At 36.8% G+C, this 14,258-nt stretch overlaps 1 protein-coding gene across 6 annotated transcripts in view; it reads left to right on the top strand.

The window, feature by feature from the left end:
- The window catches only part of dlg4a (discs, large homolog 4a (Drosophila)), a 226,302-nt gene that overhangs the window by 103,389 nt on the left and 108,655 nt on the right, over positions 1 to 14,258 (top strand). For all 6 annotated transcript variants that reach the window (XM_087254514.1, XM_087254512.1, XM_087254513.1 and 3 more), the window contains exon 2: positions 6,988 to 7,149. In XM_087254514.1, the coding sequence (XP_087110640.1) occupies positions 6,988 to 7,149 (162 nt within the window). The remainder of the gene's footprint in view (positions 1 to 6,987; positions 7,150 to 14,258) is intronic.

Below are 14,258 nucleotides of genomic sequence, written 5' to 3'. Positions count from 1 at the left end.
TTTGGATTTTGTCTCTTGTATCTGCTCTATTGCACTGTTTACCCCTAGTTTTCTAGACATATAAACCCTCATTGTGACTTTGATTTCTGTGTTAGCATAAACAGCCTTTTATACTAACACTGGGCGCACATTTGGCCTTTATAACTGTTGCCTGCTGTGTGGAATCAGAACACCGGCAGACAGAGAGATAGACAGGCAGTAAGAAATTCATCCAACATCATTTATTATTCATGGAGACTCTTTGTGAAAACCTGATTCTGCTTTCTCTCGGTGTGTGTGTGCGTGTTTGCCTTGTTTTCCTTATGTTGTGGGGACCAAATATCTAAATGTCCCCACAAGTATAGCAATAAGAAATGCGTTCATACTGCTCATAAACTGCTCATAAATCACACAGAATTAAGTGTTTTAAACATGTAAAACTGCAGATTATTTCTGAAGGGTTGAGTTTAGGGATAGGGCTGGGGTAGCGGGATCGAATTTACAGTCTTTACAGTATAAACATTCTTACTGCTATGAGAAGTCACAATAAGGATAGCTTATGGATAGTGTGTAAAGCTCAAATGCTAGCGATGATCAGAAATTGGAATCAACACACAGTTTGTGATAATAACACACTACAAATCAAAAAATAAATAAAAAATGAAATTAAATATAAATAAATATAAATAAAGGTAAAAATTAAAAAAGAAAAAGTAAATAAAATAAATAAAATAAAAAATAGCACATAAAATAAAGAATAATGATAAATATTTTTTAAAAGTATTTTTTTAATTTATAATGAAATGATACAATTAAATAAATTAATGAAATAATAAAAATACAATAAAATAATTAAAAATAAATTAATTAAAAAAGTAAAAACAATGAAAAAAATGTAAATAAATAATAATAAATAAAATTAAATAATAAATAATAATTCATACAATTAATAAAAAATAATAAAAAATAAATAAAAACCGAATTAAAAACATATGTAATAAAATAATAAATAATTATAAATAATTATTTAAATAAAAAAGCAAACATTTTTTTTAAATAAAATAAAAATGAAAATAAAATAAATAATAATAAATAAAATAAAACTAATAAATTAAATTAAATAATAATAATAATAATATTAATAATACAAATAATAATTAAAAATAAATAAATAAAATAAAATTAATAAAGAAGCTAATATAAAGAAAACAAAGAAAGAAAAACAAAAAGCTGATTATTTTGCTGACAATTACTGTTTTAAAAGGCAATCAGTGTGTGTGTTTGTGTGTGTGTGTGTGTGTGTGTGTATAGAAAGGAATTAGTTTTTGCACACAGAACTGTGCAAGTCTAGTAATGGGTATCTGTATTACTATGTGTGTGTGTGTGTGTGTGTGTGTGTGTGTGTAAGCATGCACCTTTTATTCCTTACACAGTGTCTTGATATATGTTCACATTGTTGTTGCAGATGAAATATAACACAGCAAATGTGATTTAAATATTTTCCTGGTGGCTAGATATTAATTAATAGTCATTCAAACAACTTTAGAGAAGCCTCTCTACTTGATGGTTGGTCTCGTGCATCTGCCACATTTGTAGTTTATTTACACTTTTCACCCGAGTTTGTAGTTCTAATCGAATTCACGTCCAACATGCAATGCACTGTGGGCAATATTAGTGGTTAGAATATGGACGGTTCCATATATAAAAATAGTAGACTGTCCAGCATCTTTTAGCATGCTCTTTTCATAGTGCTACAGTTTAGGACATACTAATTGTATTCATTATATATATAATACTATTTTGGATGGTACTTGAATGGTATTGGATATAGAATGGTATTATGGGGACCAAATGTCCCCACAAGTATAGCAAAACCAGTAGATCTTGGCCTTTTTCTGACAATTATTTCATCCCCATGAGAAAAAATGTCTCATAAATCACACAGAATGAAGTACTGTGAAAATATATAACTGCATGTGATTGTGTGTGTGTGTGTGTGTGTGTGTGTATGTGTGTAATTGTTCAATGTACCTCCTAACAGATTGGATGTCCACTGGTGTTAGTTTCCCATGTATTGTATTGCCTGTTTATTGCCATTTTAAATGAGTTACTGTAAATGCTGTTTATCATGAACTGCAAGGTTTAAAAAGCACCAAGAAAAACCTTCTTGAACTGTAGTAGATTTACTTAGTAATTTAGGCACCCTGTTGAGACAATTACATGAATAATAGCTCTGTATTTAGTATTTTTTAACAATCAGTGCAATTCAAGTCAGTTCCCACCTGTAAACACACTTGTCAAGTCGCAGAAGTAGAAGAGGTTGTGAATTGTGATTCATTCCTTTAATGTGTTGTGTTGTGTCTTCGTTGTATCTTTACATTAGTGTTTTTGCAGTCGTCTGTTCCCGTGTTCTCTCTCAGTCATCGTGGTGCTGCTGGCTCATTGTAATGTGATCTTGCTGACTGTTACCTCCCTTTACCTCCACTTTCTCCATACTTTTCTCATTCCTGCTCAAACTGAAGGATTGCGCCTTTCTCATCTCGATACAAACAAACCTTAAGCCTGTTTAGGGTAATTCTGTTATACATATATATATATAAAAGATTTTTTTTTCTTTCTCTTTTTAGTATTTCCCAAATGATGTTTAAGAGAGCAAGAAAATGTACACAGTATGTCTGATAATACTTTTTCTTCTGGAGAATGTCTTATTTGTTTTATTTCAGCCAGAATAAAAGCAGTTTTTAATTTTTTAAACACCATGTATGTGTGTGTGTTTATATATATATATATTAATGCTGTCAATTGATTGAAAAAATAACGAATTAATCACACTTTTTTAAATTAATCGTGATTAATCACATTTAAAAGACTGAAACTTGTCATTTTGGCTATTCGAATGTTAAATTAATGTAAACGCAAGACAAAAACTATTTAAATTCATAATATAATTGTTATTAGAGTTTTTTTTTTAACTGGTAACTCAGATTTCTTCATGTAAACAACATACCCACAATAAACCATCAAGCTCCTGGCTTGACAGCCATATTTATTGCAGAAATTAAAATAGAGGCATGTTAGTGCCATTTAAATTTCAAAAAACAATCAATGCCAATAAAGAAAAAAAATTTCCATGTTGGATTCCAAGTGGACTGCTAAAAAAATTAAAATTATGCCAAAATACAGGCATTTTTGATATGAAAAATGGAAAATGATTATAAAGTATTGAATACAAACAATTGTACTCATTGTAAAGTTGTATTGCTGTAAGTTGGGAACATTAATTATGAAGTAGAAACGATTTTACTCAGTCCTCCTTTACGTTCAGTCAGTTGCTAAGAGAGTCCAGTCTGTTGACATTAATGGGGGGACAATGTGGACCTTTTCTTTTGAATGATGTGAGCTGAGAGTGCAACGCAATCTCTCGGCAATTCGTAACTTTTTGATTAAGTGGCTATAGACAACGATGTTCAGGCAGGTTTGTTGCTAAGAAACACACGCACACACATACACACGCAAAACGCGTGCAGGACAGGGCAGCCGGAGCAACTCCCTTCCGATTCAACACACATGATCGCGTTCATCAAATTTGATTAAACTAAGCGTTCTAAAGCATTACTGTATTTCACAGGAATTCTGACAAATCAACGCGAAGCAAATCTTGTAACTATGTTTTTATAGTGCAGTAATCTCTTATATGGTGAAAATTTGATCAGTTTATTTTATTTATAGGTTGTTTATACATTTATAAGTATTAAAATCATTATTTATTATTATTATTTTTACATTTATAAGTATTAAAATAATTTGTTTTAGAAAACGTTACATACAGAAAGTGTATTTTTTTTTATTTTATTTAATGTGTATTCATATAGCCCATTTATTGTGTATGGCCATACACCCAAAGCACCTTACAATCATAAGAGGGGATTCTCAACACCACCAGCACTGTGCAGCGTCCATTTGGATAATGCGATGGCAGCCACAGGACAATGGCCCCAGTGCGCTCACCACACACCAGCTATACAGTAGGTGGAGTAAAGAGAAAGTGATAGAGCCAATTCGGGGGATTGGGATGATTGGGCCATGATGGGTAATGGTGGAGGGAATTTAGCCAGGACACCGGACACCAAACAGGCGGCAAAACAACATGCACAAGAAAACAAGGCAAAGGTCAAAAGCATGGCAAGAGTAGACAGGGGAATGCTTAGAAATGTTACAGTAAACAGAAACAAGACTCAGCAATGAGTGTGTGTGTGTGTGTGTGTGTGTGTGTGAGGTGAATATATAGTCCATGTAATCAGTCTATAATTCGTTTCCAGCTGTGTGTGTGCAATCAGGGAGAAAACTGGAACTGATGTGTGTGTAGGGTGCATGATGGGATTTAAAGTCCAGTCCTGTGACAGATTTGTAGTTCTCCAGCGATCTACCCAGGCTAGATCGCTGGTGATTGTGACAATGGGTAGGTTTGGTTGCACATTTTAGATGATAGATGATAAAGTGTCTACTTTTTTTTTTTTTGTGAATTTGAAATTCGTTACTTAGGTTACGTTTTGTTGTACGTTTCTGATACACGTCCCTTATACATGTTCACAGGAAGGCGGGGCTTACTGATCATCAGTGAACCGCTGACCCAAACCCAACCAATAATGTTTTCAAAACCAAATGTAAGACAAAGGAGCACAGCGATTACATCGCTTTACCTTGATTTTACATTGCTTTAATCTCTTTCGTGGTAGCGTGTTGTTACTGGACTCGAATCTGAGTGCTCTTAATTACAAGCACAACACATTACAATATGAGCTACTGAGTCAACTGATCACGCTAGAAAAGTTTGGATGGAGATAGATAGGAGAGACAAATGTATACAATTAAAAATTAAGATTAAGTCATTAAAAACACTGTTGTTTTGTGGAAGTTATTTGGTGTTGTGTGATGAACTGCACTAATATAATCATTGATTCCTCAATAATACTTGCCTGTAAATATTATTAGTGTGAAAAGGAACATAAGTTGTTGTCGTCATACTGCCTCCTAGTGTTCATTCTACTTATAACCTGCACTCAAACGTATGTTTAAGTATGTTTAAGTCTGCTGTTTCACAAAAACTAAAGCATGTGTTTCCAATGAGTCTGTGTTGGGGAATAAAGTAACTCTTAATTATGAGGCAGAAGATGTTATTGTGATTTTATTTTATTTTTTTTCCATCAGTGGCACGAATCCTTCATATTCACTCTTTCAAACAGCGTTCAGCGTCTTGAAGGTTTATATTACTTGAGCTGTAGTTGTTATAAATGCTGCAATGTCTCAATCCAGCTGGTGTTCACCTTTCCATGAGCTTTGATTGTAGGAAATCTTCTGATCTTTAATTTATCTCCTACTGCAGACGGGAGAGACTTGAGCTTGAAAGAGATGAGAAGCAGATGAATCAGTTTACCCTGCAAAACTTTCTTCTGGGTCATGTAGCATATCCAGCCCCAAAAAAATCATCTTCCTTTTTTGTTGTTGCTTTTGTAGAAATTAGGTTCTGCTTCTTTTTAATGTGCATATGAAACCTATAATGCAAATCCGCAGAATATAGGTTGATGTACACGTTAAAGTCTGAATTATTAGCCCCCCCATTTTACTAGATATTTTTAAGCTTAAAGAGACATTTAAAGGCTTAACTGGGTTAATTAGGCAAGTCATTGTACAGTATAATGATGGTTTGTTCTGTAGAGCGTTTGCGGCATCTTAAAGGGTCATGACACCCCTCACTCTCGGTTCAAGTCTACCTCAGAATTAAAAAAAAAAATGCATCATAGTGTGCGTGGAGCTCCACGATCAGAGGCAACAGTGGGTGTGGCCTGCAGGGTAGAAGGAGGGGAGCGAACAACTGTTGTCAGTTAGCTCACAAAATGAGACACAAACCGTGAGGAGACGCATGAGTTTAAAGTTTACAAAGTTAAAATGCAAACAGTAATTGAATGCCCTGCTACATTTGTTATTCGTAATTTCATACCGGAACCACAATTTATATCATTGTAAAGATAATCGTGTTTATATAAACACTAAATGAGTACTTATCTCTCAATCCCCGGGTCTGAATGCAGACTCAGTGCAGCAGGTCTCTTCCCCTTTCTATTTTAACCATTAGCCCTGCTGCTTGAAACACAAAGTCACAAAACCCACGACCACTTCATAGATGAAACTTGTTTATTCTGAAAAGATGTATATATATATATATATATATATATATGTATGTATGTATATATATATCCGGGTACTTCTCATACTACTCGGCTCGCATACTGATTTTAGCGTACTATATAGTATGGAAGCATGTGGTTTCGGATGCAGCCACTCTCTAGAAAGCCAGAAGTGTTCCGCTAAAGTTGCTCCCCCCTCAAACATCACCCCAAAATTAGTTCCACTATCCAAACACCACTGATTAACCATAAACAATAAGAACAAAATTGCGAAGTTCATAACCATTATAACATAACATATGATACTTCAGTTTGACAAAAAGATTACTAGTAATGGTAAACAGCAAATAAAAATAAAACAAATTGCTTTTAGTTTCTACTTCCATGAATTAAAATAAAAATAAATAAATAAAACGAGTCAAAATGAAAGTATTTTTCACACTGTTACACTGGTAATCTGGGGGATTCTTGTACTGCTCTCCCAACAAAAATGCTTGCAGCACCTACACAGCTTTGCTGTATCGGCCCTGACAGCATCGCGGGGAAAAACATGCAACAAACCCTGTGGATCATCGAAACAAACACATACGACCCTATAAGAACGGCTAAATACTGTGTGCTGTGGGTCCGTAAACGGGTTCTCACCCAGTCATCAAGGTAGGATCTCACAGCTTGGCACTGGCAGGTCTGCCTTGCCTTCGGAAAGCACATGCAGTCATGAATAATTCAGGGGGCTAATAATTCTGACTTCAACTGTATATATATATATATAAAAAATTGTGCTAATAATTGTGACTTCACCTCTGTTTTCTTTGTGTTGTAGAAATATCGGTATCAGGATGAAGAGACTCCGCCCCTGGAGCACAGCCCCGCCCACCTGGCTCACAGCAAGAGCGCAGAGATGCTGCACACCAGCGATAAGAACCTGGCGGCCATGGACTCCATGCACAGTTACGCTCCTCACACGCACATCTCACCAATAAAGGTATGTGTAGTTATATAAACACACTCTATAGCGAAGATTGGGCTGTCAATATTGTTGCCGTTTCTCAGAGAAAAGACCCTGAAATCAAAAACTCAACTCGACTCGACTATTTCTATAGCACTTTCACAAACCACAATGATTACCAAAGTGCTGTACATAAAACACATCAAATGCATGCAAATGTACACAAAACCAAAACACATAAACTCATATCACATGACTAAAAGCGTAAGAAAATAAGTGTTTTCAGTGACCTCTGAAAAGACTCAAAAGTTTGAGCTGTTCTTAAAGTGAGTGGAAGATCGCTCCAAAGTCTTGGAGCTGCTACTGAGAAAGCTCTATCACCTCAACATTTTAATCTAGGAACTTGCAAATAGAGACGATCCATAGAGCGAAGAGATCTCATGGGTTGGTGCATAATAATTAGCACAGAAATATACTCAGGGGCCAGGCCATGGAGGGATTTATAAACATACAACAGAACTTAGAACTGAATTCTAAACTGGATTGGCAGCCAGTGTAGAGAAACAAGTACAGGTGTAATGTGTTTTGGGTTTTTTTGTGCCTGTTAAGAGCCTGGCAGCTGCGTTCTGGACAACCCAGGCTCATTGTGGAAACATAGTCCCGCGGACGTTTCTGGAGACCGCGGAATACGTCCCGGCGGGTACGTACGGCTGCAGTTGTTTTTGTGAATATGCGAGAGGCCGCTGTTGTGTGCTTTTTCGCACCTCGGACGCCTCTCGTGAGTGCGGTTCGCGCCCGCGCTGTTCTTGCGTGAACCCGACAGAGGCCGCTGTCCGACTGACCGGATGATTGACTGCGCGACCAACCAATCGGCCGACCCGCCCTCCTCCTTCCCTGAACCCAACCAATTTTACAGATCGACCCGCCTCTCCGCTCGCTTCCCTAAACCCGAGCAACAGTTTACAAAAGCCGTCCAAAAAAATAAAAGCCCTTATTTAATTTTATTTTTTCTACCGCGTTTTCAGATTTCACAGCGTTCTCACTCTGTTACGAAACTCGTTCACTTAATTTTTGGGATTCTGTTTTTGTCTTACCTGATTGCTGGAACGCTCTTCCCCGGACTCAAAGCCGGTCGCCGTGGTCGACTCCTCTCTGCATCTCTAACCTGCCGACGTACACGGTGAGCTGAGTGGACAAACGAGTTGCAGCGGGGAAGCCCTCCACAAGGAGGTAAGGCAAGCGCGAAACAGCGTCACACCGCCCCGCAGCGTTCGCTTGAAAAAAATAAACGCAGCCGTACGTACCCCCCCGGACATATTCCGCTGTCTCCAGAAACGTCCGCGGGACTACGTTTTCAGAATGAGCTTGGGTTGGTTCTGGACTAGCTGCGGTCGCGTGAGAAAGGCCTGACTCACACCCAGATACAATGCGTTGCAATAGTCCAGACGAGAAGAGATGAAAGCATGAACAACCTTCTCCAAATCACAGAAAGAGAGGACAGACTTCAGCTTGGCAATATATCTAAAATAGAGAAAAACTATTTTTGACAACCGCATTAATTTGCCGATCAAATTTTAGCTCAGAGTCAAAGATGACACCAAGGCTGCTCCGTCTTTTTTCCTTGTCTTTGGCTAGGCAGAATCTTTAGCGCTACATAGTGTTGAATCTGGTAATCATGGAGCATTATTTCTTGCACATGACCACACAGATCAACATTGATGGCATCCAAAGACTTGTAGACCTTTAACTTCTCTCTTGTAAAATCACTTGGAGCTTCAATGAGATTGTATATTTGGGGTTGGACGCTTGGTCATTTAATCATATCTATTATCCAATGGGAGAGTGCATTCGCAAATAGACCTGTCAGACGAACGCTGCTCACTTTAACGTTAATTTTGCCGAATCACTGTGCTTATCACTGGGTGACGAGCTGTTATAATACACTGAAAGCATTATGTAAATAATATATATAATATGTAATCAATATAACTTATTTCTAAGACAACAACAAACTCCGCACTGGATGTCATTCCCTTGCTGTAAATGCTAGCGCTCCCGTTTTTTTTTCCTGCAATCTTTCTGAGCACACATCCTGAATGTTTACAAACATGGTAATTTGTCTATTCACCTAATTCTTCGCCGACGAGCGGGCGCAGCCATTTGAATCTTTTTGGCTCAAGACTTCCGGTCTCATTCATTCATTTTCTTGTCAGCTTAGTCCCTTTATTAATCCGGGGTCGCCACAGCGCATGTCTTTGGACTGTGGGGGAAACCGGAGCACCCGGAGGAAACCCACACGAAGGCAGGGAGAACATGCAAACTCCACACAGAAACGCCAACTGAGCCGAGGTTGGAACCAGCGACCTTCTTGCTGTGAGGCAACAGCGCTATCTACTGCGCCACTGCCTCGCCCCGGTCTCATCCACTTCCATTAATTTTTAGACGTTACAAACTGCTCGTTACGCTGCTTGATGTTGCAAACTGACATTTCCATATTATATTATTCTACTTGGTCTCTATAGTCATGCAAACATTTGTTTGTAGAGTTTGACCGTTTTCTGTCGTTTATTATTCCTAGTCATTTCCCCCATAGGCGACTGAATCGGAAGTTCTAAAACAATCGCGAAAACAGGCGCACTTCCGCATTTTAGAATAAGGTCAATACGTCAGCGTACTTGAGACGCAGAGGGGATGGAGATTGAGTCCGGCGAAACAGTTCCAGAAAGTGGGTAAAATAAAAACAGAAGCCAAAAAATAAAATAAGTAAATAACAGGGTGAGAATTTGGTATAAGTAAGCGTAAATAAACGTAATACAAGCATAAAATAAGCGTAATCTAGAGGCCTTTGCCTTTCATATTAGCCACTTCTGATACCAAATGATCAGCTAGAAGTCAAGTTATTTTCTGTTGTTTCTTAAACTTAGATAGACGACAAGACTTTTGTCAGGTAGTGCATATAAGATTTATTTTTAATTCTTTTTTTTTTACTGTTTTTATTTATTGTTTATTTATTTTTAATACAGCTGTGTACATATACATCATATAATAACCAATTTTTTCCTTTTTTTAATAAATGTAATTTTTATTTATTGACAAATTAATCTTAACAACTGTATTTCTATAAGCTGGGTGATGCAGTGGGTAGCACGATCGCCTCACAGCAAAGAAGGTCACTAGTTCAAACCTCGGCTGAGTCAGTTGGGATTTCAGTGTGGAGTTTGCATGTTCTCCCTGTGTTCTCGTGGGTTTCCTCCGGTTGCTCCGGTTTCCCCCACAGTCCAAAGACATGCGCTATAAGTGAATTGGGTAGCTATAAATTGTCCGTAGTGTATGTGTGTTAATGAGTGTGTATGGATGCTTCCCAGAGATGGGTTGCAGCTGGAAGGGCATCCGCTGCGTAAAACAAATGCTGGATAAGTTGGCGGTTCATTCCGCTGGGGCAACCCCATAATAATAAAGGAACTAAGCCGAAAAGAAAATAAATGAATGAATGAATTTCTATAAGCAAAAAACACACACACACACACACACACACACACACACACACACACACACACACACACACACACACACACACACACACACACACACACACACATATACACACACACACACACACACACACACACACACACACACACACACACACACATTGTACTCTATAATACATGTTCACTACCATTCTCCACTTGATGTCTTGCTGTTGTCTTTGTGAATGTGTTCATGTGCTTGGAGTGTTATCCACGAAATCGATCTCATTTATTATGTGTGTGTGTGTGTGTGTGTGTGTGTGTGTGTGTGTGTGTGTGTGTGTGTGTGTGTGTGCGTGTGTATCGACTGCTCTACTGCACTATATTTCTCAGTGCCAGCCCTGTTCTCTTTCTTTCTCCACCTGCCTTACTGTCTCCGTCTGACCTCTGTGTTCACTTCCTGCTGCTTCGCTGGTTTTCTCTGCTTTCAATAGGTATGTGTGTGTGTGTGTGTGTGTGTGTGTGTATTCTGTGTGTGGAGGCTTATGAAACCCTCCCAAATACTCTGATTTTACCGCCTCCACTGACTATACTCAGATACACTTGTGCATACACACGCACACACAGAGAGACAAACACACAATACTGACACACAAGATACTTTCCATGTTTAGACTGACCTTGTAAATATTTTAACACGCATGAGGAACACTAGCCACCGTTTCTGAATAATCATATCAACATCCACGCCAGATGATGAACGATAATTCATGTGCAGGTATACCATATGCTGTTATTCATGCGTCTTAGCGGTCGGCTAATATGTTTGGTGTAAAAGCACTTTAGCATGATGCTCATTTCCATGCTTGTGTGGGTGTGTGAAGGGCGTTTGGCTTGACATAAAGGTCAGAAAGCAGGCGACTCCTCCTTTCTCTCTCTCTCTCTCTCTGTGTGTGTGTGTGTATCTGTGGTACCATCTGTCTGCATGTGAAACGCAACACACAAACATCCACATATTACCAAAGGATGCCTTAACTGTACTGCTTTCATGATATTTACAGTATGAGGATGTTACAAACGAATCAAATTAATCTTAGGTTAATCAGTGTTTGAATGTGAACTATTTATAATCTGTTCAATAAAAACTATACTTTCTGGATTATAATAAATTTAATAGAGCTGTAATTGAATTACATTTTGAAATCAGTGTATTTGTAACGCCTGCTCATTTTTAAAAAGAATCGGGCTGTAATTGTACATCTTCACCTTGCTTTTGTACGCTATGTGGTTCTGTACGGTGAATGTACACTCAACGGCCACTTTATTAGGTACACCTGTCTAACTGCTTGTTAATGCACAATCAGCCAATCACATGGCAGCAACTCAATGCATTTAGGCATGTAGACATGGTCAAGACGATCTGCTCCAGTTGAAACCGAGCGTCAGAATGGGGAATAGGGTGATTGAAGTAGTGACTTTAAATGCGGAATGGTTGTTAGTGACAGACGGGCTGTTCTGAGTATTTCAGAAACTGCTGATCTACTGTGATTTTCACGCACAACCATCTCTAGAGTTTTCAGAGAATTGTCTGAAAAAGAGGAAATATCCAGTGAGCGGCAGTTCTGTGGGCGCAAATGCCTTGTTGATGTCAGATGTCAGAGGAGAATGGCCAGACTGGTTCCAGCTGATAGAAAGACAACAGTAACTCAAATAACCAGGTATACTGAAGAGCATCTTTGAACACACAACACGTCCAACCTTGAGACGGATGGGCTACAGCAGCAGAAGACCACACTGGGTGCTGCTCCTGTCAGCTAAGAACAGGAAACTGAGGCTACAATTGACACAGGCTCATATGATATGTTATATAAGTATCTAAAGGATCAAATTTATAGCTTAAAGTTATATATTACCACTTAAATTATTCAGATTTGTACCTTATATTATATATTATTACATAAAGGATCCATTTTGTAGCTTAAAATTATGTATTAGCACTTAAATCATCCACATTTGTAGCTTAAAGTTATATCTTTGTACCTAAAGGATCAATATTAGTAACTTAAATAATACATTATTACCTAAAGTATGCATATTTGTTCCTTAAAGTTATATATCAGTACCTAAAGGATTCATTTTTAGTAACTTAAGTCATAAAATATTACCTAAATGATCTATATTGAACCTTAAAGTTATATATTAGTACATCAAAGATCCATATTGGTACTTTTAAGTTATATTAGTACCTAAAGGATACATATTGGTACCTTAAATTATATATTATTATCTAAACAATCAATTGTGTAGCTTAAAGGTATATATTACCAATTATATGATCCATGTTTGTACCTTGAAGTTACATGTTAATACCTCAAGGATCTATAATGTTGCATTAAAGTTATATATTTGTTTTTATAAGAATATTATACCTTAAAGTTATATATGAGTACCTAAAGGATACAAAATTGTACCTTAAATTAGATATTATTAACTAAAGAATCCATTTTGTAGCTTAAAGTTATATAATAGTACTTAAATAATCCAAATTTGTATCTTGAAGTTATATATTAATACCTCAAGGATCCATATTTGTGCTTTGAAGTTGTACAATCTCAGAAAGGTACAGGAACTGTCAATGGGGCAGTAGCTTTTCAAAATGTACATATTTGTACCTGAAAGGTCCATAATGGTTTCTTAAAGGTACATTTGGGCACTAAAAGGCACATTTGAGGTACTGCTGTGTACTCTTTGGGTACAAATATGAATGTTTTGAAAAGATACCGCCCCAGGGACAGCTCCTGTATACCTTTATCTCTGACGGTATACATTAGTACCTAAAGGGTCTATGTTTGTACCCTAAAGTTGAATATTAGTACCTAAAGGATCCATATTAGTAACTTGAATTGGTCACACTTTACAATAAGGTTCATTAGTTAATGTTAATTAATGCATTTACTAACATGAACAAATAATGAACAATACATTTACTACTGTATTTGTTCATGTTAGTTAACGTTAGTTAATGAAAATACAGTAGTTCATCGTTAGTTCATGTTAACTCATAGTGCATTAACTAATGTTAACAAGCATGGACTTGGATCTTTAACAATGCATTAGTAAATGTTCAATTATGATTAATAAATGCTGTACATGTGTTGTTCATGATTAGTTCATGTTAGTAAATGCATTAATTAACATTAACTAATGAACCTTATTGTAAAGTGTTACCCTTAAATTATATATTATTACATTAAGGATCCATACTGTACCTTGAGGTTATATATATAAGTTATATATTAGTACCTAAAGAATACAAATTTGTACCTTAAATTATATATTTTTACCTAAAGGATGCATTTTAGTTATAGCTTAAAGTTATTATAGAGTTATATAATAGTACTTAAAGTTATATAATAGTACTTAAATGATCCAAATTTGTATCTTGAAGTTATATATTAATACCTCAAGGATCCATATTTGTCCTTTAAAGTTATACACTAAATTAAAGTACAGAGCTGTCAATGGGGCAGTAGCTTTTCAAATGTACATATTTGTAATTGAAGGGTCCATAATGGTTCCTTAAAGGTACATTTTAGGTACATTTGGGCACTAATATGCACCTTTGGGGTACTGCTGTGTACTCTTTGGGTACAAATATGCCCCTGTGACAGCTCC

This window comes from Danio rerio, chromosome 5, assembly GCF_052040795.2.
Source record: "Danio rerio strain M-AB ecotype USA chromosome 5, GRCz13ab, whole genome shotgun sequence".
Lineage (NCBI taxonomy): Eukaryota > Metazoa > Chordata > Actinopteri > Cypriniformes > Danionidae > Danio > Danio rerio.
Note: the sequence above shows the minus strand (reverse complement) of the source record. Positions and strands in the feature narration are given on the sequence as shown.